We start from the raw sequence: 22,704 nt of genomic DNA, 5'->3' as shown, positions 1-22,704 counted from the left end.
CATGTTTTCCATGCTCCAGGACTAGTTCCTGGTATTTACCCTTAGAGGGACCCATTGGGTTTCCTGTGATTGGTCTGAACAGTTGGGAGGCGGGGAAGAGAAAAGGAGGAGAGAGGGACATGTTTTAACTTGTTGTAACTGCCAAGTCAAATAAGCCCCTCCTCACCCCAAATCATATTCTTGCTGTGCAAAAGTGCAATATAAGGAAGTCAGAGAAGCCATGGGAAGGACATGAAGCGCTGAGTCCACTTCAGAATGAATGAGCAAACCTCAACACTTCATGGCCCCATAACAAAGAGCCCACTGACAAGATAGACTAACCACTCTTGCTTTTGAGTTTATTTACTTGGAGTGAGTGAATATATTATACACATACATATATGTTTTTTTTTGTTCTTGAGCCACACCCAGTTGTGCTCAGGGTTTATTCCTGGCTCTGTAATCAGAGATGGGTTTCAGGGGACTCTATGCAGTGCTGGGGATTAAGCCAGGCATAGCATGTGCCTTAACCCCTGTACTATCTTTTCAGCCCATATCTGCATTTTTTTTTATAACCAGGTGGGGCCAAAAACAAGCAAACAAAAACCCCAAGAACATTGTTTGTGTTCCACGTACACATTTGTGCTAGTGCCAGAGATCAAACCCGGGTTTCACACACAGCACTGAATGCTTGTATTTTATTTAGTGTGGAAATTTTATTTCGCAGAGAAATAAAGGAGGTGTAGATTCTTTTGTACAGGGTTTAAGACACATGAAGCATGAAGCCTCCTTGGATTTGGTGTCCCACGTGGCAAAGGGTCCCTTGACCCCTCTCAGAGCCCTTGAGCAGTCAGGAGTAAGCTCTGAGTACTGCCAGGTGTGGCACATGGCAAAACAGAAAAGAGCTTTTATTTATTTATTGTTTGTTTGTTTGTTTCTATTACACCTGGATGTCCTCAGGGATTACTTCTGGCAGTGCTTATGGGACCCAATTTTGTACCAGGGATCAAACCTGGGTCCACTAAATCTAGGCAAGTACCCTACCCTTTGTACTATTACTCTAGTCCTTTTTGTGATCTTTTAAAACTGGCCTTTTGGACTAAAGTGATACAGCATAGGGCTGGGGCATTTGCCTTATAAGGGGCCAGCCTCAATTGATCATCAACACAGCACAGGTGACCCCTGTCCTGTCTCTCTTGTCTCTAAATTGTTTTTGTTTTGTTTTGTTTTGGTTTTTGGGTCACACCCAGCAGCACTCAGGGGTTACTCCTGGCTCTACGCTCAGAATTCGTTCCTGGCAGGTTCTGAGGACCATATGGGATGCCAAGATTCGAACCACCGTCCTCTGCATGCAAGGCAAACACCCTCCCTCCATGCTATCTCTCTGGCCCTCCTAAATTTGTTTTTGCTTTTTCTCTCTCACAGTAAGATCACTATTTCTGGAGAGTGGGGACCTGCCTCCCCTGTGCCTGACAAATGGAAGGGCCACTGGGCCATGGGTGTTTGTTGGTCATGTTGACCTCGCCTCTGGCACTTTGGGGAGCTGGCATCCTACAGTGTCTGGAGAATTCAGAGTCTAGTCCCCTGCCTGGATCTGGATGTCCATGCTGGGAGGTACTGAGTGAAGGCTGGGAAAGAGACCTGGGAAGGAGCTGGCGAGTTGCTGGAGAGAGGAATGGTTGGGATACAGAAGGAATTTCCCTGCCACCCAGTAGAGGGGTGCTAACCAGTCTGGGGAAATGCTGGTAGTCTCTGAACAGGATTGCCTGGAAATGTGCTAGGAGAATGCTGCATGCGCTGGTCTCTTTCTCAGCTCCCAACACAGACCTCACCCTCCTACTTTCTGCCTCACAGATGAACGCTTGACAGCAGAGGAGATGGACAAGCAGAGGCATGAGAACGTGGCCTACCAGTACTTGTGCCGACTGGAGGAAGCCAAGCGGTGAGCCAGGAGCCTCTCTCTTGTGTCTTGGCCCCAAAATTAATGCCAGAGGACAAGAGTCTGTTTTGTGAGATGGGAGAGTTGAAATGGCATTTTTTTATGGGAAGGGGATTTGACTCTCACCTAGGATACTCGGGGTCATTCCTGACTCTCTGCTCACGAGTGACCCTGGCAGTGCTCAGGCATTTGAACCAGGGTCAAAGCAAATGCCACCGCACCTCTTTAACCCCTGTACTGTTGCCTCACTATCACTTACTTTTTAAAAGACTGAAAAAATGTTTAATGCTTAAAACTTTATCTAAACACCATATCTAAAACCTCAGAGCAATAGCTCAGAGGTCAGGCATTTGCCTTGTACGTGGCCAACCCTGGGCAGACCCCGGTTCAATTCCCAGCATCCCGTATGGTCCCCTGAGCCTGCCAGGAGCAATTTCTGAGTGCAGACAGGAGTAATCCTTGAGAGCCACAGAGTGTGGCCCGAAAACACCCAAAAAATAAACTAACCACCATGATTTACCAAGATGTTTATAATAGTCATTTCAGGCATTAAATGATGAAACACCGATCCTGCCACCAGTGTGACTTTCCCTTCACCAGTGTGAAGTCTCTCTCCTACCACCATAGCCTGCCTCCATGCAGACACACATATTTACTTCATATTACTTGTTACAACACTAAGGCAAATGGGATTATCAAAGCTTCGATCAACAAATGTCAATTCTTTTTTTCTTTTGGTTCTTGGGCCACATCCGGTGACGCTCAGGGGTTACTCCTGGCTATGCACTCAGAAGTCGCTCCTGGCTTGGGAGACCATATGGGATGCCGGGGGATTGAACCGCGGTCAGTCCTAGGCTAGTGCTGGCAAGGGAGACACCTTACCTCTAGCGCCACCATGCCGGCCCCAACAAATGTCAATTCTAATTGTTCGTTATATTTCTCCATGGTGTTACTAAAGTCAGTGTCTAAGAATTTACTGGGCTATAGGGTTGTTGCTAGTTGAGTCTTCTGTGTTACTTTGAACTCAATGAGCTTGACAGATTACTGTGTAACTTTATTGTCAGATTTCCTGTGATACTATTTGGCTGACAGTACTATAAAATATCGAGGTGGTATGCAGCCGCTAGATCTTTTTTATAAATCTAAAACAAATTTGGTGGCTTGGAAGCTTGATAAGGTTAAGTTTCAAAGCTGTGCTATTTCTGTTTGAGGGTGTAAGGTGTGGAGCTGGGCTGCTGTCGTTCATGCAGAAAGGGAAATCTGCCACCACCCTCCTTTCTGAGAATGAAACTGAAGTATCAGCCCAGATTGGGCTACCTGGGAAGTATTTGCAGCCATTATTTTCTTTGGGTTGTCATGGAGTGGGGTTTTTTTTGTTTTTGTTTTTGTTTTTTTTTTTTTGGTTTTTGGGTCACACCCGGCGGTGCTCAGGGGTTACTCCTGGCTGTCTGCTCAGAAATAGCTCCTGGCAGGCACGGGGGACCATATGAGACACCGGCATTCGAACCAACCACCTTTGGTCCTGGATCGGCTGCTTGCAAGGCAAATGCCGCTGTGCTATCTCTCCGGGCCCTTTCTTTAAATTTTTTAAGGAGGATTTCACTCTGGGGACCATGTGGCACACCAACTTTTTGAGCCATTTCCCCATCCCAGAATACTCTCCCCCCCCCCCCCTTGGGGCTAGAGCTTGACTCCATGCAAAGCAAATGCTCTACCGCTGAGCAGCTTCTTTGGGGGAAGTATTCTGGAGCACAGTTGCTGACTCGGCTAAGAGTCTATTTCTTAATTTTGTAAGAAATCCCCAAACTGTCTTCCAAAGTGGCTATTAGATTTTTCATTTCCATTAATGATCAATGCAAGTTCCTACCGCTGCACATCCTTGCCAGCACTATGAGTGAGTGTTCTGATTTTGGCCCTCCTAATTGAAGAGTCGCTGTATTTGATTGTTTTAATTTGCATTTCCCTGATGCCATATGATATGAAACATTCTTTTTTTTTTTTGGTTTTTGGGCCACACCCAATAACGCTCAGGGGTTACTTCTGGCTATGCGCTCAGAAGTTGCTCCTGGCTTGGGGGACCATATGGGACACCGGGGGATCGAACCGCAGTCCGTCCAAGGCTAGCGCAGGCAAGGCAGGCACCTTACCTTTAGCGCCACCGCCCGGCCCCTGAAACATTCTTTTGGATATTGTTTGCCACCTCTATGCCTTCTTTGGTGAGGTTGGGCTACATCTGGTACTGCTTAGGAGCTACTCCTGGCTCTGTGCTCAGGGGTCACTCCTGGAGGTAACCAGGAGACCATGTCATGCTAGGAATTGAGTCAGCTTCAACTACATGCAAAAAGCAAGCACTGTTATCCCTGTAGTATCTCTCCAGTCTCAAGTGAGAAGTCTTAAGGTTTAGGGCCCAATTTATAGTTCTGTTTCTCTCTTTTGTGAGGGTTTGTTTCTTTTTTTTTTTTTTTTTTTTTTTTTTTGGTTTTTGGGCCACACCCTGTGACGCTCAGGGGTTACTCCTGGCTATGCGCTCAGAAGTTGCTCCTGGCTTCTTGGGGGACCATATGGGACGCCGGGGGATCGAACTGCGGTCCGTCCTAGGCTAGCGCAGGCAAGGCAGGCACCTTACCTCCAGCGCCACCGCCCGGCCCCAGAGGGTTTGTTTCTTAGGAGGGTGGTGTTAAGTCACATCAATGATGCTCAGGAGACCATGTGGTGCCATGTGGTGACGGAACCCTGGGCTGCTACATGCTATGCATGTGCTCTAGCGTTTCAGCCATCCTGATATCTCTTATTAGATTCCTCTTGGTAGTGCTCAGGGACCATATGTGGTGCTGGAGTCAGCTGCATGGGAGGCAAGAGCCTTCCCCACTATACTATTTCTCAGTCCCCAGTAGCATTTTGTTGGGGGTTTTTTTGTTTGTTTGTTTTTAGACCACACCCGGCCATGCTCAGGGGTTACACCAGTCTCTGAACTCAGGAATTACTCCTTGTAGACTCAGGGGACCCGAGGGGCCCTCAGGAGACCCAGGATAGGACCTGGATCAGTTGTATGCAAGGCAAATGCTCTACCTATGGTGCTATCACTCCAGCTCCAAAACCCCACTCCCAGTAGTATATATTTAATTTTCTCTAAAAAAAAATCAGTTGATAGAGGGGGTATAGATAGGACCTCCTGCATCTTCAGGAGATGGTGTGAGGTCTGATCAGCTCTTTTAGAGTCTCTGGAAATCAGTATGTGGAGAAGTATGAAGATCCCATTTGCGAGGCCCTCAGTCTCTATCCAGATGTCAACTTCAGTATTAGCTCATTTTGCCCTAATGCCTAGCACTGAAGTGGGAAATAGAGGGGGCAGCTTCCCTTCTCCAAACTGTGCCAGTCATTTGTGAGGAGTGAGGGAGAGGGCATAGAGAGCAGGTCTTCCGATGCTATGGGTGGTATAGCTCTGACTCCCTTCCTCTCAACCTTGGGCCTTCCCCTCTCCCTGGATCCTCACCATAGCTTCATAGCAGCTGCCACCTTTCTGTAACATGTCCTGGAGAACCCCTGCATTATGGCAGGGGTGAGCAAATTCAGTGGGTGTGAATGACTGGATGAGTGAGAGTTTCTGTCTTGTCACTGGGAAAAGGCCCTTTCAGTCTCTCACCGTTCAGAACCTATCAGTGAAGTTTGAAGTTTTGGAGCAAGTGGGACCTGGGGATCGGCCAGTTAAGGTGTTGTGGGGCAGTTCAGAAGCAAAGAGGTGAGCTGGATGCAGGGCAGGAGACGAACAGCAGCTGCTGCAGAGGTAAGGGGAAGAAAGCCTGTGGGAAGGCTCCAAGGTCCTCACACCTGTTCTTCTCAGTTGGATGGAAGCCTGCCTGAAGGAGGAGCTCCCATCCCCGGTGGAGCTGGAGGAGAGCCTCAGGAACGGAGTGCTTTTGGCCAAGCTGGGCCACTGCTTTGCACCTTCTGTGGTTCCCTTGAAGAAGATTTATGATGTGGAGCAGCTGCGTTACCAGGTAGGAAACAGAGATCCTGAGCCTCTGCCCTCGTCCCCTCAAAGGGTCCCTTTCCCATGCTATGGCTCTACGACTGCCACATAACTTACTTCTTGTTCTTGTTTGGATGCTTTTGAGGGTGTGTGTGTGTGTGTGTGTGTGTGTGAAAAGTACCATGATTAATCGTTGCACTGGGATTCCTCATGTTAGTTGGGATCTCAATGAGGGACACCTGCTAAGCAGGTTATGAGAACCCTGACATGTGACACTTCCAGGCAGACATTTGTACCTGCAACCTGTGCTCAAATGACTCAGGCTTTGCTGCTCTGCAGTGCTTCCTTGAGCCTGAGAGGGTGGGCTCCTGTGTCTTGTGGTGGGGGACACCCCTCATCCTCTCCTAGATCCCCATGCCTTGAAGTGAGCTGTTCCCCTTCCCCTCAATACTGTGTTCTGAACTTGACCCATAGATAACCCTGAGAACCAGCAGATAACTCCTATTTTCCCTTTCAGGCAACTGGCTTGCATTTCCGTCACACAGACAACATCAACTTCTGGCTCTCTGCAATAGCTCACATCGGCCTGCCTTCGGTAATGCTAGGCTTCTGGAGTGGGGCTTCACAGCTCCCCACCAGTTGCCATTCCTACAGATCTGATTTCCCTAGGCCTTCAGTCCTCATGTGCATACCTCCACTCTTGCAGGGAGGGGCCTCACCAGTAGTGTCCAGAGGCCAGTGCCACTTCCCTGAACCTCAGCCACTCGGCCTAAGGGTCCTATGATATGGCCTAGTAATGTGCTGATTGGGTTCAGTGGGTGTGGTGGGGGAGGTTGTGGTCAACCAGAGTCCAGCCCAGATATGTTGGGGTTCAACCTCAAGGTCTTGGACATGCAAGGCCTGAGCTGTCTTCCTGACCCAGATCTGTCCCAGATCTTGCAGCACTTAAGAGTTTTCATGCTCTGTGGTGCTGAGTGTCTTTGAAGCAGGTTGCATGGTTTCTGCCTTTATTCTCTTATGGGTAGACAGCTGGGAAGGCTACCTGGCACATGGCTTTGTTCCTGCTGGCAGCACAGCTCCTATATCAGGGTGGAGCTGGGATTTCTCTTTGGCCTGCCGACCCTCCACCAGAGTTTTATAGCATGAAGCAAGGGCATGTGTGCCTCTAAGGGGAACTAGTGCTAGCAAGTCAGTTGGCTACATGCTACTCATCTTCTCTCTCTGGCTCTCAGCTGGTTTCTCCTCTGTGATATGGCCATTTGGATCCTGTCTAGATTGTAGATTGTCAGGAGTGTTGCTTGAACTGCACACACTCCCTTGGTGAGTCATTAAGAATGAAATAAGGCAAGGTAAATGTTCCGCCCTGTAGATTTCTCTCTGCTTTGCTTCTCTCCACTATGGGGACTGGAGAGATGGCAGCAGAGCAAGTGGCTTTGTTGAGAGGCAGAAGCAGTAACATGTGTGTCCTTGAGGGCGAGTGTCTGAGACACTTTCCAGTCTCTAGATTTGGTCTTTGCTTAGGGGTCTAAAGTCATTAAGGGGTCCTGGCACTGGGCACCATTGGCCAGATGCCGAGAGGTGGGCACTTGGGCCCTTGCTCTGGTGAGACCTTGGCAACGTCTTCCTCATGAAGCCCCCCTCTAAGCACAAGGCCTGTTTCCCGTGTGAATCCAGGTCAAGGGGCAAGGGCTCGCTGTGTCCAGAGGCTGAGAGGGTTCTTCTCCTGGGCACTAAGGCTTTGGGCCACCGCTCCAGCCTTGTTTGGTGTAGGGTTGATTGTGCCTTGATAAATGTCCCGAGAGTCTGACATGGGCTGGCTGGAAGTGGTTGTGGAGTCTGAGCCAGAAGCAAAGGCTTACAGCCAGGGAGAGTGAAGGAGACGGTTCCCAGCCCCTCACTCGTGTCTGTGATGCTAAAGGTCTACGAACGGTAACAAGTTGCCCTCTCACCCCCCAGACCTTCTTCCCGGAGACCACAGACATCTATGACAAGAAGAACATGCCCCGAGTGGTCTACTGTATCCATGCTCTCAGGTAGGAGGCTTCTCATTCTTGTCACCCAGCCCACGGTGGACAGTGGCTTGCACTGCAGCAGCAGGTGGAAGGTGATCCGTGAGGAGCCCATGTGAAAGGGCACATGTTTGCGTGATCTGTGTGATATGTTTTATCACATGTGTGGTAGGACTAAATCAGGCTTGGCCTAGGCATGCTACTCTTTTTATTGTTTTATTTTGAACCATGCTTAGCAATGCTCAAGTTCTGTATTCTGGGACCATCCTGGTGGTGCTCCGGGGACCATATGTGATGTCAGGAGTTAAACCTGGGATGGTTGCAGGCAAGGCAAGTGCCTTCCCTGATATTGTATCTCTATAGCTCCCAGGCTTACTACTTAACCCCTGCACCATCTCTCTGGTAGCCCCATGTGATGGGGTGCTGGAAAGGGCCTTTGTTTTGTGACCTGGACACAAAATGAATTGACACCAGCTCTGAGGAGAATGGCATGGGCTAGTGACAAACTGAGTTGTGCCAGTTGTACCCAAGCTTCATTTTTTTCCTGTCTGCTCAGCTGCTCTCTGCTAGCTATGCCCTTCCTGCCCCTTATCCATCTTTGTCTGGTGCCCCCTGCTCTGCTGCCCTCTCTGAGGTCTCTCTTGGCAACCCATTTTTCCTTGCAAGGTTCCAACTTGCTCACAGCAGCATTGGTGGGCAGATGCTTAGTGGTCATTGTATCCAGCACCCCCCTAACAAATCCAGGATGGGTAGCATGCATGTCCCATGGATGTGCCTCCCCCATCCCAACCCTCTCATCTTTTTCAGTCTTTTCCTCTTCCGCCTGGGCTTGGCCCCTCAGATCCACGATCTCTATGGCAAAGTAAAGTTCACAGGTGAGTCCAGCTCTGGCCCCTCAGTGCCCCCCTGTGTCTCATGGGCCTTCTGAACCTGATGAAAGGCATCTGTCATTGCAGCTGAGGAGCTCAGCAACATAGCTTCTGAGCTGGCCAAATATGGCCTCCAGCTTCCCGCCTTCAGCAAGATCGGCGGCATCCTGGCCAATGAGCTCTCGATGGATGAGGCTGCTGGTAGGGACCGCGCAGGGAGTTTCTGAGCCAGGTGGGAGGTCTGGGAGGCCTTGGAGCCCCCTAGACCATGGTTGGGTACTGGACACCATCCTTCCAGGCAGGGCTGTGAGTCAACTGCTCAGCCTGGAAGTAGGAAGTGGATAATGCTAGCGAGTCCCTGACTGTTCTGAGCAGCTTTCCAACCCCCTGACTGTGTGTTTATGCCCCCGCTCAGTCCATGCTGCTGTTCTTGCCATCAACGAGGCTGTGGAGCGAGGAGAGGCTGAGGACACACTGGTCACCTTGCAGAACCCTAGTGCTCTGCTGGTGAATGTGCAAGAACCTCTCGCCACCATCTACCAGGAGCTTCTGGCTCAGGCCAAGATGGAGAAAGCTGCCAATGCCCGGAACCGCGTAAGGAGGCTCCTTAGGGTGGTCAAACAATCTTGGGGGGAAACAAGGGGATTTGTCTCCTGTCTCTCTGGAGCACTCGCATGGCTCAGAGAGGCTCATTTTTTTCTTCAAAGGAAGAGGAGAGGAGCTTATGAGAATCCTGAGAATTCAGAATAGAAGATAGAGGAAGCTTTAGGGGGCTGGGTCTTTGGGGGGACTGAGGAAGCCATGGAGTGTGGAATTGTGGGGGGTTGAACTGGGCAGTCTAAAAGCTGATCCGATATCACTGACTCAGCACCAGGCAACTGGATCTCTGATTTCCAGATAGGCTTTTGACCTTGGGAAGGTCCCCCAAGGAACCTTTGTTGATAGAGAGGGAGGGGGAGAGAATGATGAAAAGAGGGAGGTGGAGGGCTGAGAGATAGCATGGAGGTAGGGTGTTTGCCTTGCGTGCAGAAAGACGGTGGTTAGAATCCCAGCATCCCATATGCATCCCCGAGCCTGCCAGGAGTGATTTATGAGTGTAGAGCCAGGAGTAACCCCTGAGCGCTGCCAGGTGTGACCCAAAAAACACCCCCCTAAAAAAAAGAGGGAGGAGGAGACAGGGTTTTCCCAGCTTTCCCTCCATGTGGTTTTATAGGGTGCTGAAGATAGCCCTGACATCTATGACTGCTACCTAACACAGGCGGAAATCCAAGGCAATATCACTCAGGTCAACGGTAAGAGATTGGAGGGAGGGTAGGGTTTGCTGGGGGCAGCCTCTGCTCTGAGAGATCTGGGCTGGTTTTTTGCCTGCCAAAGACCCTGTGACCACACTCAAAGCAGCTGTGATCTCTGAGCAGCCTGAGATCTGCTCTGGGGCCACTATGCTGGGGAGATACTTCTGGCAAGGTCCCCTATTCGAATGGGCCTTCAAGAGAGTGTGGAGAATGGAGGTACTCAGGGAGGAATCAGATAGGGAAAGAAAGACTACATGAAGATCTCGGATGGAGTTGGCACCTGCTTCTTTGGGTGGGAAGATAGGAAGGCCATGAAGACAGGAAGGCAGAAGGATTCTGGCTGGACCCCAAAACCCCTGCAGCAGGGCAGGGCCTGAGTTCTATGAGGCATTCGGAGAGGGCAGAGGGGTCAGAGCAATAATAGAGTGGGTAAGGCATTTATCTTGCCAACTGGGGTTTGATCTTTGGCTTCTCATATGGTCCCCCAAGTCCACCAGGTGTGATTCCTGAGTGCAGAGCTAGGAGTGACCTCTGAGCACCAGCAGGTGTGGCCTTTAAAACAAACAAAAAACAAAACCAGGGGGGATAGTAGATTCTTGGGCTTGGGCGTTCTCAGGGACTCATGCAGTGGTTTGTCTGTCTTCATTATCTTCAGTCCATGGAGCCCTGGAAGCTGTGGATGAAGCCCTGGAGTGTCAGAGTGCAGAGGCCTTGCTTGAGGCTCTTCGGGACCCTGTCCTGGCCCTACAGGAAGTGAGGCGGGACTCTGCGGCCTGGTACTTGGAGCAGCTGAGCTCAGACAGAGAACAGAAAGCTCAGGTCAGCTCACTCGCCTCCCCAACTCCCCAGTCCCTGGCTCAGCAAGTGCAGGGGACCTGCAGTCAGTGCTGGTCGCAGCCTCCGTGAAGCCTAGGAGGACTCTTGCTTCGCTCCTACCCTGAGAGTCTCCCAAACTGTCCATGGGTAGGATGGGGTGGGGGTGTAAAGGAGAGTCAATATGCTCCCTCAGATGAACTGGGATCTAAATTGGGCCATCTGATTTTTATTTCTTTCTTTTTCCCGTGGGAGGCTAATCTCCCTCATATGGCATCAGATGTCAAACCCAGGGCTCCTGCACACACACAAAGCTTGTGTGCCAGCCCCCTGAGCCCTCTTGCCAGCCATAAATTTAGCAATCAGTGTGGCTGCTGTTGTTTCAATGCTGCCTGGAGGTGGCTTCAATGGGCTGGTGGGGAAGGGTCGGGCTGAGGGGAAGTTTCCAGGAAGGGTCTGAACTCCTGAGCAGACTGGAGCATTCCCCTCTGTGCCTGCCTTCTCTCAGGAGCTGGGCCTCATGGAGCTTCTGGAAAAGGAGGAGGTACAAGCGGGCGTGGATGCAGCCAACAGGAGGGGTGACCAGGAACGTGCTAGTAAGTTCACTCTGGGCTGACCCTTGGCTTCAGCCAAGGCAGCTGAGGTCACAGGGTCAGAGTGCTCTGCATAGAGGCGGCCTGTGCCTGGCTGCCCAGGGGCCTAAGGATGGGCTCAGGAGATCCTTGCTATGAGCATTGCCCCCATGCCCTTGTCCTGCAGTTTCCTACCAGGCACCACCTTGGTGGGTTTTTGTTTAGTTGTTTGTTTGTTTGGTTAGTTTTAGATCACATCCAACAGTGCTCAAGTTGTGCCTGGCTATGCACAGGAATTACTCTTAGTGGGGTACTAAATGGGGACTAAATGGGTACTGGAGGTCGAATTCAGGTTGGCCATGATCAAGGCATGCGGCCTCCCTGCTATCCTAGCACTCCAGCTCTGTTAAACAGCTATGACTCCCACCCTCTCCCCAGGAGGCCCTGTCAAGGCTTCATCTTTTTTTTTTGTTTTTGTTTTTTTTTGTTTTTTGTTTTTGGGCCACACCCGGCAGTGCTCAGGGTTACTCCTGGCTGTCTGCTCAGAAATAGCTCCTGGCAGGCACGGAGGACCATATGGGACACTGGGATTCGAACCAACTACCTTACGTCCTAGATCAGCTGCTTGCAAGGCAAACGCCGCTGTGCTATCTCTCCAGGCCCGTCAAGGCTTCATCTTGATCCTCCCCATCCTCAACTTTTTTTTATCCCGTTGAAATTTGCTCTCTGGGAACCTGTGATCTCATCAGTCCTGTGCTCACTGCCTCAGGTGTGCTTGGTAGTTTTGCACCATTCTTTCCCCACCATTCTAGCCCCTTCTGGTTGGATAGAAATGTTCCTTGGCGGGGCTGGAGTGGTGGCGCAAGGGGTAAGGCGTCTGCCTTGCCCATACTAGCCTAGAACGGACCATGGTTCTATCCCCTGGTGCTCCATATGGTCCCTTAAGCCAGGAGCAATTTCTGAGTGCATAGCCAGGAGTAACCCCTGAGCATCACCGGGTATGGCCTAACGCCCCTCCCCAATAAAAAAATGTTTCTTGGATCTAACCCACTGGTTCCCAGCAGGAGCTGCAAAGCCTTTGCCCCAGCATCTCGCTAGGACCTTGCTGGCTAGAAGAGCTGAAAGGGGTAGCCTTGTTCTCTCTCCTGCAGTGTTGAGAGCTGTGCAGAGGATCAATGAGGCCATTCGCAGGGGGGTGGCTGAGGACACTGTGCGGGAGCTGATGTGTCCTGATGCCCAGCTGCCCTCAGTGCACTCCTTTGCTTCTGCCCTGTACCAGAGGGAACTGGTGGTGCTTCAACGGCAGCAGCAAGGGGTAAGCCTGGGAACGAGGGTCCAGCCTTAGTCTTCAACGACTCTGGGATGGCTCAGCAGGCTATAATGCAGGGTTTGTCAGCGGGAGCCCTGGGTTGGGTCCCCAATACCACATGACCCCTGATAACCCTCGTCTGTGCATAGCCCTCAAGTGAAGCAGCTGGAGGGGTAAGTGAATGGGTAGCCCCCCCATGAGTGGGTACAGCAGCAGGGCAGGGGTGAGCAGTCAGGACCCCAGGCAATACCTCAGGCAGCACCCTGCTCCCCCTAACACCATCTGGATGGGTGATAGGGTTTTCGCACTTTAGAGCTGAAAAAAAAACTGAGATGTGGCTCAGAGACAGGGAGGAATCTGATGATAGGTCCCAGTCCTAGAGTTCCTTAGGCATTGCTTCATGAAAATTAATTATTTTAAATAAGATAAAAATACCAAGATGCAGGGCCCGGAGAGATAGCACAGCGGCGTTTGCCTTGCAAGCAGCCGATCCAGGACCAAAGGTGGTTGGTTCAAATCCCGGTGTCCCATATGGTCCCCTGTGCCTGCCAGGAGCTATTTCTGAGCAGACAGCCAGGAGTAACCCCTGAGCACCGCTGGGTGTGGCCCAAAAACCAAAAAAAAAAAAAAAAAAAAACCAAGATGCAAGGCCAGAGTTATGGTACAATGGGGAGGGCTTTGCCTTGCTTGTGGCTGACCTGTGTTGAATGCCTAGCATCCCATATGGTCTCTGAGTTCACCTAGAGTAATTCCTGAGGGCTGGAGTGATTGCACAGCAGACAGGACATTTGCCTTGCACATGGCCGATGCAGGTTCAATTGCCAGCATCCTGTATAGCTGGATTCATCCTCCCTAACCTGCCAGGAGTTAGTCCTGAACATAACCAGGTATGGCCCCAAAACAAAATAGTAAGAGTCTGACCATTGTAAGTTTTATTTATGTTTATTTTATTGGGAAGGCCCTACTCAGTGGTGCTCGGGGCAACTCCTGGTGATGCACAGGCTAATGGTTGCAGTAGGAGACCCTGCAGTGCTAGAGATGGAATCTAGGCTGCTGGCATGCATGGTACATGCTCTTACCTTTTCTTTTTTTGGGGGTTGGGGGGTTTTTTGGGCCACACACAGAGGTACTCAGGAGTTACTCCTGGCTCTGCCCTCAGAAATTGTTCTTGGCAGCTTGGGGAGCCATATGGGATGTGGGGACTGAATTACCATCAATCCTGGGTTGGGCACACTGAGGCCATGTGCAAGGCAAACACACACTACCTGGGTGAGCAGCAGGGCATGGGGTCTGGCCTGCAGCTGGCAGAGTTTTGTCTTTACTTTTTGGTCACACCCAGCAGTGCTCAGGGGTTACTCTTGGCTCTGCACTCAGAAATCTCCTGGCAGGCTTGGGGGAACCGTATGGTATTCCTGGAATCAAACCTGGGTCCATCCTGGGTCGGCTGCATGCAAGGCAAACGTCCTACCTCTGTGCTATCGCTCCAGCCCCAGCTGACAGAGTTTTGGGACGGGGCAGCTGGCTTTTACCTTTCTTCCTAGGCTCCTCTGAAATTGGACTGTTAGTGGCATCTCCCACCTTAGCTCCCTGCTGGCTTGTGATGATAACTAACCCAGTTTATGTGAGATAGCCCTATACTCTGAGTATGCAGAGGACATTCTCCAGGGTTAAGGAGGAGAAATTGTTTGTTCCTCAAGGAATCACCTTTGGCTTGGGGAATAGAGACTCTTGTAGGGGCAGGATGGCAGACGGCCTCCATTGCCTCTTTGCCAGCACACGCAGAGTGTGGCTCTCACCCCGTGGCAGGAGCTAAACCAGGAGGAGCTCTTCGTGGCTGTGGAGATGCTGTCAGCTGTGGTCCTGATCAACCAGGCGCTGGAGGCCAGGGATGCCAGTGGCTTCTGGAGCAGCCTGGCACACCCCGCCACGGGCCTGGCTGAGGTGGAAGGAGAGAACGCTCAGCGGTGAGAAAGGCTCAGTCACAGACTGAGAGCAAGTGGCTGCAGGGGTGGAGCTGGGACCCAGAGTTGTGTGTGGAGACCACCCAACGTCCAGAGCAATTCCGGATACAGAAGATCTGGGGGATTGATGTACTGTTGGCAGTGCTCTGCGCTGGGTGTTAGGCACTTGCGTGCTGTGCCAGACTAAGCCTTGCTCTACATGTCCTGTGGAGGGGAGACAGAGGGTGAGAAGAGGAGAGAGGGAAAAACTACAGCAGGGGGCGTGAGGGTCGCCTTTGTTTCATACGTTGTGGCTGCTTAGTCATTCTGAGGGATACATCAATGATCAGAGTTATTGTCAGGAGGCCATCTAGGGCCTGGGTGAGGAGGATGCGTCCTAGGCAGCAGTGCAGCAGGGTGAGGTGAGGAAGGAGGTATGGAGGTGGGGGTATGGAGAATCTGAGGCCACATCTCAGGGAGGAAAGATGCCTTGGCCTCGGCAGTCTTTTTAGTAAGGACAGGGATGATCAGAGCTACTTGTCCAGGATTCTTCAGGCTTGTGTCCTGGAATTCCACTGTAGGGTTGGGGATGGAGGGCAGGGAAGAGGGGACCCAGTCACCTGTCTGCTGGAGTAATGTAGGTGAGAGATGGTAGACGCTTGGCCAGGGCAGCTGTGGAAGAGGTGAAAGGGAATCAGTTTCTGGCTTTTTTCTAGCAGCAGAACTCATAGGATTTGTTTACTTAGCAGATGTGGGTGGGAGAGAGAGCGGGGGCTGATGTGACAGTAAGAATTTGGGTCCAAGAGGTGAGAATGGATATTCTTCAAGAATGGAGTAGGAGGGCTGGAGAGATAGTACAGCAGGTAAAGCACTTGCCTTGTACACATTTGATCTGAATTTGATCCTTAGCACTCCATAAGATCCCCTAAGTCTGCCAGGAGTAATTCCTGAGTGCAGAGCCAGGACCACTGAGCACTACTGTGTGGTGTGACAAGAGAAAACAAGATATGGGAGCCAGAGCAGTGGCACTGCGGTAGGGTGTTTGCCTTGCCTTGCCTTGCCAGCAATAACCTAGAAAGTGGCCATCCTGGTTTGATCCCTGGTACTGCAGAGGGTCTTCTGAACACTGCTGACTATGACACCCACAAAGAAAAGAAAAGGAAGGATATGGTGTTGCAGGTAGGGTCAGGAGTCACCAGGATGTGCCATTTTAGACCCTACAAGTCAGGAAGGCTCCCAGGAGAGAGAACAAGAGGCTGAAGATGAGCCTGGGTTGCTGGTAGGGAGGAAATGGCAGGGGTGGTTGAGAGAGAACAGACAGTGTGGCGAGATGAGACCCTCATTGCGGGGCTGCCCCCCTCACTCCCACCCTCTCCACCTACCAGTTACTTTGCTGCACTGATGAAGCAGCGAGCGGAGTGCAGGGCCATGCTGAGCTGGAATGATCTGCAGGCTGCCGTGAGCCAGGTCAACGCCCGTGTGCAGGAGGAGACTGACCGTGAGTGGAAATGTGGGCTTGGGGCTGGTTGGCTGGTTGGGGCTGCTCTGCGTAGTGCTTCCTGGCCCTCTGGCCCCCTCTTACTTTCTTAGAGGTCCTGGCGGTCAGCCTCATCAATGAGGCCCTGGAGCAGGACAATCCTGACAAGACCCTCTCCGCCCTGTTGCTTCCTGCGGCCGGCCTGGACCAGCTCAGTCTTCCGGTGGCACCCCGGTACCACCACCGTCTCTGCACAGCCAAGAGGCAAAAGGCTCGGGTGAGTGGGAACTATCCAGGTGGGTTCTTTGTGGACAGTATCATGCCCAGTTAACTCTTGAGGGAGTTCCAGTCTGAGAGATGCAGTATCTCTGGGGTCAGGGTGGCAATACTCTGATGACAGAACCCATACCCAACCCAGTCCCCAGTTTCCAAGTCCCAGCACAGAAGACAGACAGTGAGCTTGTGAGGACAGTGGAAACCCCAGGGCTGAGTCTTACATCTGAGTGCTGTCACCCCTGGAATACTGACTCCCCCACAGCAGAAGGCTCATGCCTGCTCTGCTCAGAGGCATTGCTGTCACTAGGCAGTGAGCTAGTATCAGGGAGAGGAGGGTTCTGGGCTCTGCAGAGTCTCATGGTTCTTGCTCTCCTCTCCTCACTTTTCTTTGATCACACAAAGCTCATCTCTGAGTGCTGGGCTGAGCCATGTTGATTTAGGGTGCTGGGGATCAGACCCACAGCCTCACACATGCAAGGCCTGCACCCTGCAGTCTCAGGTAGCACAACCACGGTCTGTGGCTTCACCATTTGCACCATTTGCACAGGGCTGCTGCTCTAGAAGCCGCCCATCCTGCAGTGCATATTCATGTGCCAGTTTGAAAGTTCAGGATTCACGAGGAGTGTTGGGAGGGCATCAGGTAGAATCTGGGGCTGGGGGTGGGAAGGTTCCTTCCGTTGGTATGGCAGCCAAAGATTCTGGCTTGGAGGAAGAGGGTTTAGTAGGGGGCTGAGGGAGAAGGCCTAGGCCAGGATGGGATCAGTCTGAGAAGGCGTGACCTGGGCCGCAATGGAAGATGGTCACTATGGACCTACCTTGGAGTCAGTGGAGGTCCAGGGGCAGGGAAGAACTACAGAGTGGAAGCGAGGGCAGATACTGGGTTACAAGGGCCAAAATGAGATGAAGAGGGATAGCTCCTGGGAGACCAGCTGGGACACTCATCCTTGTCTCTCTCACCACCGCCCAGGTGACCAAGGACCCTGGGGCTGTGCTGTGGCTGAATGAGATCTGCCAGGAGGTGCTAAGAGCCAATGAGGACACGGATGTAACTCAGAGAAGTAAGGGACAGGCGGTGGAGAGAGGGGAGAGGGACATGAGCTCTTCAGTCACTCTAGCTGATGAGGCTCATCCTGCATTTTTCTGAGTGGTGCTCAAGGGTTATTCCTGAGTCTGTGCTCAGAAATCGCTGCGGGCAGGCTCTGGGACATGGGATATGGGATATGGGATGCTGGAATCGAACTTGGGTTCTTCCCAGGTCAACCACGTGCAAGGCAAATTCTCTACCACTGTACTATCTCTCCAGCCTCTTGTTTGTTTGTTTGTTTTGTTTTGGGGCCACCCCCAGTGGGTTACTGCTGGCTCTGTACTTAGAAATCACTCCTGGCAGGTTCAGAGGACCAGATGGGATGCTGGGGATTGAACCTGGGTCAGCCATATGCAAAACATACATTTGTACTACCCACTATGCTATTGTTCTGGCCCCCATCCTATTTTCTGTGGGTCATATTGGGGCCCCAGCCTCTAGCTCTAGCTTTAAGCCCAGTGTATGGGAATGAGGCACTGGCTTTGGCAGCATGAGTGCTAACAGATAGTAGAGCTTCAGTGTCAGTGCTATTGGGAGTTCCAGCACCAGGAACCTCTGTGGGACCCTCTAGGGTTCCTCTGTCCAGCTCTGTGGGCAGCTGGAATGTGGGTGCTTCAACAGCACCCGTAATCCCACCTCTGAAACTTCATTTTCCTATAGGTCTTCATCAGTAGCCAGATGTGGAAAGACCGACAGTGTGCGAGAAGGACTGGTGGGGTCTGGGAAGGACTGATGGGAAATACAGGAAGGACTCACTGCTGTGTTTTCCTGCCTTCTCTGTTAGTGGCTCTCGGGCTGGCTGCCATCAACCAGGCCATCAAGGAGGGCAAGGCGGCCCAGACTGAGCGTGTGCTGAGGAACCCTGCTGTGGCACTGCAAGGGGTGGTCCCCGACTGTGCCCATGCCTATCAGCGAGTCCTGGAAGGTGCCATGGCAAAGAAGCACCATTCAGGTAACAGTCCCTGCCTGGTCTTGCCTAGCCCAAACTCTTCATGCCTCTGAGCCTTTTCCTGCAGACTTTGTTTCTGTTTAGGGGACGCTGCCCTTTGGGTTGCACACAGCCTACAGGATGGGACCACCTATTATCTCCACCTGCAGAGCTTCCAGGGCACCTGGGCACGGCCACCCGGTTGCCGCCTCAACACTTCCCACCTGACTCGGGAGGAGATCCAGGTTTGGGGAGGCCCTGCCAGGAAGGGAGGTCATAGAAGGGGGAGACGCTATGGGAGAGAATACCACCCACCAGGGTCCCCAGACTCCTATCTTTTACTCCACAGGCAGCTGTCACCAAGGTCACAGCTGCCCATGACCGGCGGCAGCTCTGGAAGGCCAGCGAGGGCTTCATTGTCCGGCTCCAGGCTCGCCTCCGTGGCTTCCTGGTGCGGCAGAAGTTCTCTGAGCGCTCCCACTTCCTGAGGACCCACCTCCCTGCAGCCATCACCATCCAGGTGACAGACTACAGCTCCCTCTGTGTCCTCTGCATGCTAGGGTTTCCTCCCTGACTTGTCCATGGATTCTCTGGACTGGCTGGCCGCCTCTCTGGTTCTGCGCCCAGCTGCTCCTGACATGTGACTCTCTGGCTCCCTTTTCTTTTCTGGAACCAGTGGCATCCGCCTTGATGGTTTGCCAGTTGCTGTGAGTTAAATTCAGTGAGTGATTGATCTTCCCAGCTTCAGAGAGTGGACATGGACACTACTTATAGCTTCTCCCGGCCTAGTATCAGTTCTAGAATGGCACAGGAGTGTGGCCCATGGCAAAGGCACTTGTAAAGGGGAGACCACGAATCTCACCCCATGCCTGGTGTGCATGAATCCCAAACTAGAGGAGTGATGGGGCTTAGAGATGATAGCACAGCAGTAGGGCATTTGCCTTGCACGTGGCCGACCCAGGACAGAACCAGATTTGATTCCTGGCATCCCATATGGTCCCCTGAGCCTGCCAGGAATGATTTTTGAGCGCAGAGCCAGGAGGAGTAACCCCTGAGCGCCACTGAATATGGCCCAACCTTCACCCCCAAATAAAACCAAACTAGAGAAGTGCAGACATCCAGCACACATGCAAGTTCCACAGCTGAATGTGTGGACACTGAGCACTACAACCAAGTGTGTTTGACTTCCATCATCTCAACAGATGGAATGGAGAGAAAGAAATAATCATGATTTTTTTTTAATTTGTTTTTTGTTTGGTCACCATGTCCAGTGGTGCCCAGAGTTGACTCTTAGCTCTGCACTCTGAAATCACTCCTGGCATGCTTGGGGGACCATAGGAATGCTGGGAATCCAGCCTGGGTTGGCCATGTGCAAGGATTGTCCTACCCATTGTGCTATCACTCTGACCCCATAATACTGATTTTGTTTGTTTGTTTGTTTGTTTGGGGGCCATATCTAGCTGTACTCAGATCACTCCTAGTTCTGTGCTCAGAGGATCATATGGGGTGGCAAGGATCAAACCTGGTTTGACTGCATGCAAGGCAAACACTCTACCTGCTATAGTATCACTCTGGCCCCAAAATGATTTTTGGGGGGCCACACCTAGTGGTACTGAGGGATCACTCTGGTGGGGCCTGGGGAAACCTATCAGTACTAGAGATTGAATCTGGATTGCTTCGTGCAAGACCAGAACCTTATCTGGCTATATTCATTCCCTGGCTCACAGATTTTGTTTTGGGTTAGACTTTGTGCTTTTTTCCCTCTCCCACTGGCACTTTCTGTTTTCCTTCTTGCAAGCTATGAGTGGCTCTGCAACTGGCATGCCTGCAATGGACATGCTTTGCACACAGGAGTGGGGTAGTGGAGCAGCTTTGGCTGCCGTGGGGAGATGGCACAGTGCAAGATAGTTATTAGTGAGGTTTTGTGCTTGCCTGGCATGTGTGAGGCGTTGGGTTCAATCCTGAGCAATAAATGAAAATAGATCTTGGGGCCAGGAGGTATTACAGGGATAAAAGCACTTAACTTATATACAGCCAATCCCTGTCTCCCATGCCCTGCCAGGAGTGATCCCTGAGCAAAGAGCCAGGAATAGCCCCTGAGCACTGCCGGGTGTGGCCTGAATTTCTCCCTTCCTAATATAGACACCTCATTTAATAAGCCTTTCTGGGGGCCTCAGAGATAGTACAGGGATTAAGGTGTTTGACTTGCTTGCATCTGACTCCAGTTTGATCCCCAACACTTTATAAGATCCTCTGAGCCCTGCCAGGAGTAAGTCCTGAGCATTGCTGAGGTGGCCCAAAATCCAAAATAAGTCAATAAATAAGTCTTTCTGGATGCTCAGAGTCTGCCAAGGATGAGCTTGGCCCTGGAAAAGTGGAGATGAGTGTGAGACGTTTCTTGTGCAGGCCCTGGCTATAATGAGGTTGTGAGAGCAGGTCACAGCACAGCAGAGAATTTCAGGGACAGACATGGGCTAAGTGTGCAGATGGCCTTGGTCAGGCCTAGTACACTTGAGTCTGGACTGTCCTCCTCTGGGTCACTGGAAGAGAGAGGCCCCCTGTGTTCAGGCCTCTCTACTTCTGTCTTCTCAATCCCCACAGTTGTGTTCACCTGAGCCACTGGTGGAGGACTCTGTAGGGAGACCCCAGGTTGCACTGGCTCAGAAAATGCTCGTGACGGTGGTGGCAGCCATTCTGAGTTGACCACTGTGGACTACTGGTCCCAGAACTCAATATAGAACTTGAACAGTCAGCACTGGATGGTCTGAGTCACAGCAGTGTCTCTGGCCAGACTGGAGGGCCTCACCCATGGTGGGAGAGGGATGGAGCCAAAGGCACTTTTTATTTTTGTTTGTTTTTTGTTTTTATTGGTTTTTGGGTCACACCCAGAAGTGCTCAGGGGTTACTCCTGGCTCTATGCTCAGAAATTGCTCCTGGCAGGCTAAAGTGGGGGAGCCTGTGGGATGCTGCCAGGATTTGAACCATTGTCCTTCTGCATGCAAGACAAATGCTCTACCTCCATGCTATCTCTCCGGTTCCACAAAGGCATGTTTGCTGCTAATGTTGGAGCTATGCAGGCTCTGGCCTGGGCCTGGGGAGGCATAGACAGTTCCTGACTCAGAGCTTGTCCTGAAACTTTGGGCAAATGAGCCCAAAATGGAGTCCTTAAATGTGCCGAGGCCTCATCACCAGAGAACCGGGTCAGAGTCCTGCCTCAGTAGGGACCTTGAGGTCCCTGTCACACCTTGGGGTGTGGACAGAGGGTACAGGCAGAGGGGCAGCATGTCCAGAGAAGCTTTGTCAGGCCCACCTAGAGCCAGAGAGGGGTGGAAAATGGAGACCTGACCTCTGGGCTCTGAGCACCATGACTGACACTATGGACGCTGAGTCAGGGGCCAGCTGCCTCGAGTGTAACCCAGGGCCGTGGAGGCCTGATCAGACAATGGGGAGTAGGTGCCCATCCACAAGAATATAGAATGTAGAGTTGGGTGCTGCAGGCAGGAGTTGTAGTTCTAGTGTAGACCTTCCCAGAAAATGAACGCAGAACCTGTTTGATTTTGGCTGTGGCAGCCAGGAAGGATTTCAATGGGTGGCGAGGGGGCTGGACAGCAAGGACAGGTGTGACCAGTTCCAGGCATCCATTTAAAGACACTGAAACATTTGCTGTAGTCGGGATCGGTGGGAGGTGGGGCCATCTGAATGTGAACTTCTGGGGACCTGGCTTGAGGAGAAGGAAGTGTCCCACACACCTGACCTGACAGGAGGCTCAAGGGGACAGGAACAGGGGCTGGAGTAGTAACACATCGGATAGGGAATTTGCCTTGCATGTGGCCAACCTGGGTTCGATCCCCAGCATCCCATGTGGTCTCAGCTAAGCTTTGTGAGGAGGCATTGGTCAGCTTGGGTGTCCACCTATGTTAAATCTGAGTGCCCTTGGATTGTGCCAGGACCAGCCAGTATGGCTGAGGGCCCAGTGGGCTTCTGTGCTGTTGTTTGCTCTCCCCCATCCAGCTGAATGTCCTTCTAGTCCTGGGCTGGTTTCCTCTTGCATCTCTGCCCTTCCCTCTCTTCTTTACACATCCTTCCCAGGATGTGGTTTCCCTCCAACTTTTCTGCCCCCTCTCTTGCCTCAGGCTCACTGGCGGGGTTACAGAGAGAGAAAGATTTACCAGGAGAGGCTGCGGTACCTGAGGGCGAATGTGGATGCGGTGATTAAGGTAGCGGCCTGGGTCTGGGCATATTCTGGT

At 51.8% G+C, this 22,704-nt stretch overlaps 1 protein-coding gene across 1 annotated transcript in view; it reads left to right on the top strand.

Annotated features, from left to right (window-relative positions):
• The window catches only part of IQGAP3 (IQ motif containing GTPase activating protein 3), a 41,744-nt gene that overhangs the window by 2,513 nt on the left and 16,527 nt on the right, over positions 1 to 22,704 (top strand). Inside the window, exons 2-20 of the mRNA XM_049782194.1 lie at positions 1,834 to 1,921; positions 5,760 to 5,916; positions 6,406 to 6,483; positions 7,845 to 7,921; positions 8,705 to 8,772; positions 8,854 to 8,967; positions 9,182 to 9,360; positions 9,980 to 10,058; positions 10,714 to 10,877; positions 11,380 to 11,467; positions 12,595 to 12,758; positions 14,559 to 14,716; positions 16,078 to 16,190; positions 16,283 to 16,446; positions 17,413 to 17,503; positions 18,314 to 18,481; positions 18,563 to 18,702; positions 18,807 to 18,977; positions 22,591 to 22,674. Coding sequence (XP_049638151.1) covers positions 1,834 to 1,921; positions 5,760 to 5,916; positions 6,406 to 6,483; positions 7,845 to 7,921; positions 8,705 to 8,772; positions 8,854 to 8,967; positions 9,182 to 9,360; positions 9,980 to 10,058; positions 10,714 to 10,877; positions 11,380 to 11,467; positions 12,595 to 12,758; positions 14,559 to 14,716; positions 16,078 to 16,190; positions 16,283 to 16,446; positions 17,413 to 17,503; positions 18,314 to 18,481; positions 18,563 to 18,702; positions 18,807 to 18,977; positions 22,591 to 22,674 — 2,345 coding nt within the window. The remainder of the gene's footprint in view (positions 1 to 1,833; positions 1,922 to 5,759; positions 5,917 to 6,405; positions 6,484 to 7,844; positions 7,922 to 8,704; positions 8,773 to 8,853; positions 8,968 to 9,181; positions 9,361 to 9,979; positions 10,059 to 10,713; positions 10,878 to 11,379; positions 11,468 to 12,594; positions 12,759 to 14,558; positions 14,717 to 16,077; positions 16,191 to 16,282; positions 16,447 to 17,412; positions 17,504 to 18,313; positions 18,482 to 18,562; positions 18,703 to 18,806; positions 18,978 to 22,590; positions 22,675 to 22,704) is intronic.

Source organism: Suncus etruscus, chromosome 10 (genome assembly GCF_024139225.1).
Source record: "Suncus etruscus isolate mSunEtr1 chromosome 10, mSunEtr1.pri.cur, whole genome shotgun sequence".
Lineage (NCBI taxonomy): Eukaryota > Metazoa > Chordata > Mammalia > Eulipotyphla > Soricidae > Suncus > Suncus etruscus.
Note: the sequence above shows the minus strand (reverse complement) of the source record. Positions and strands in the feature narration are given on the sequence as shown.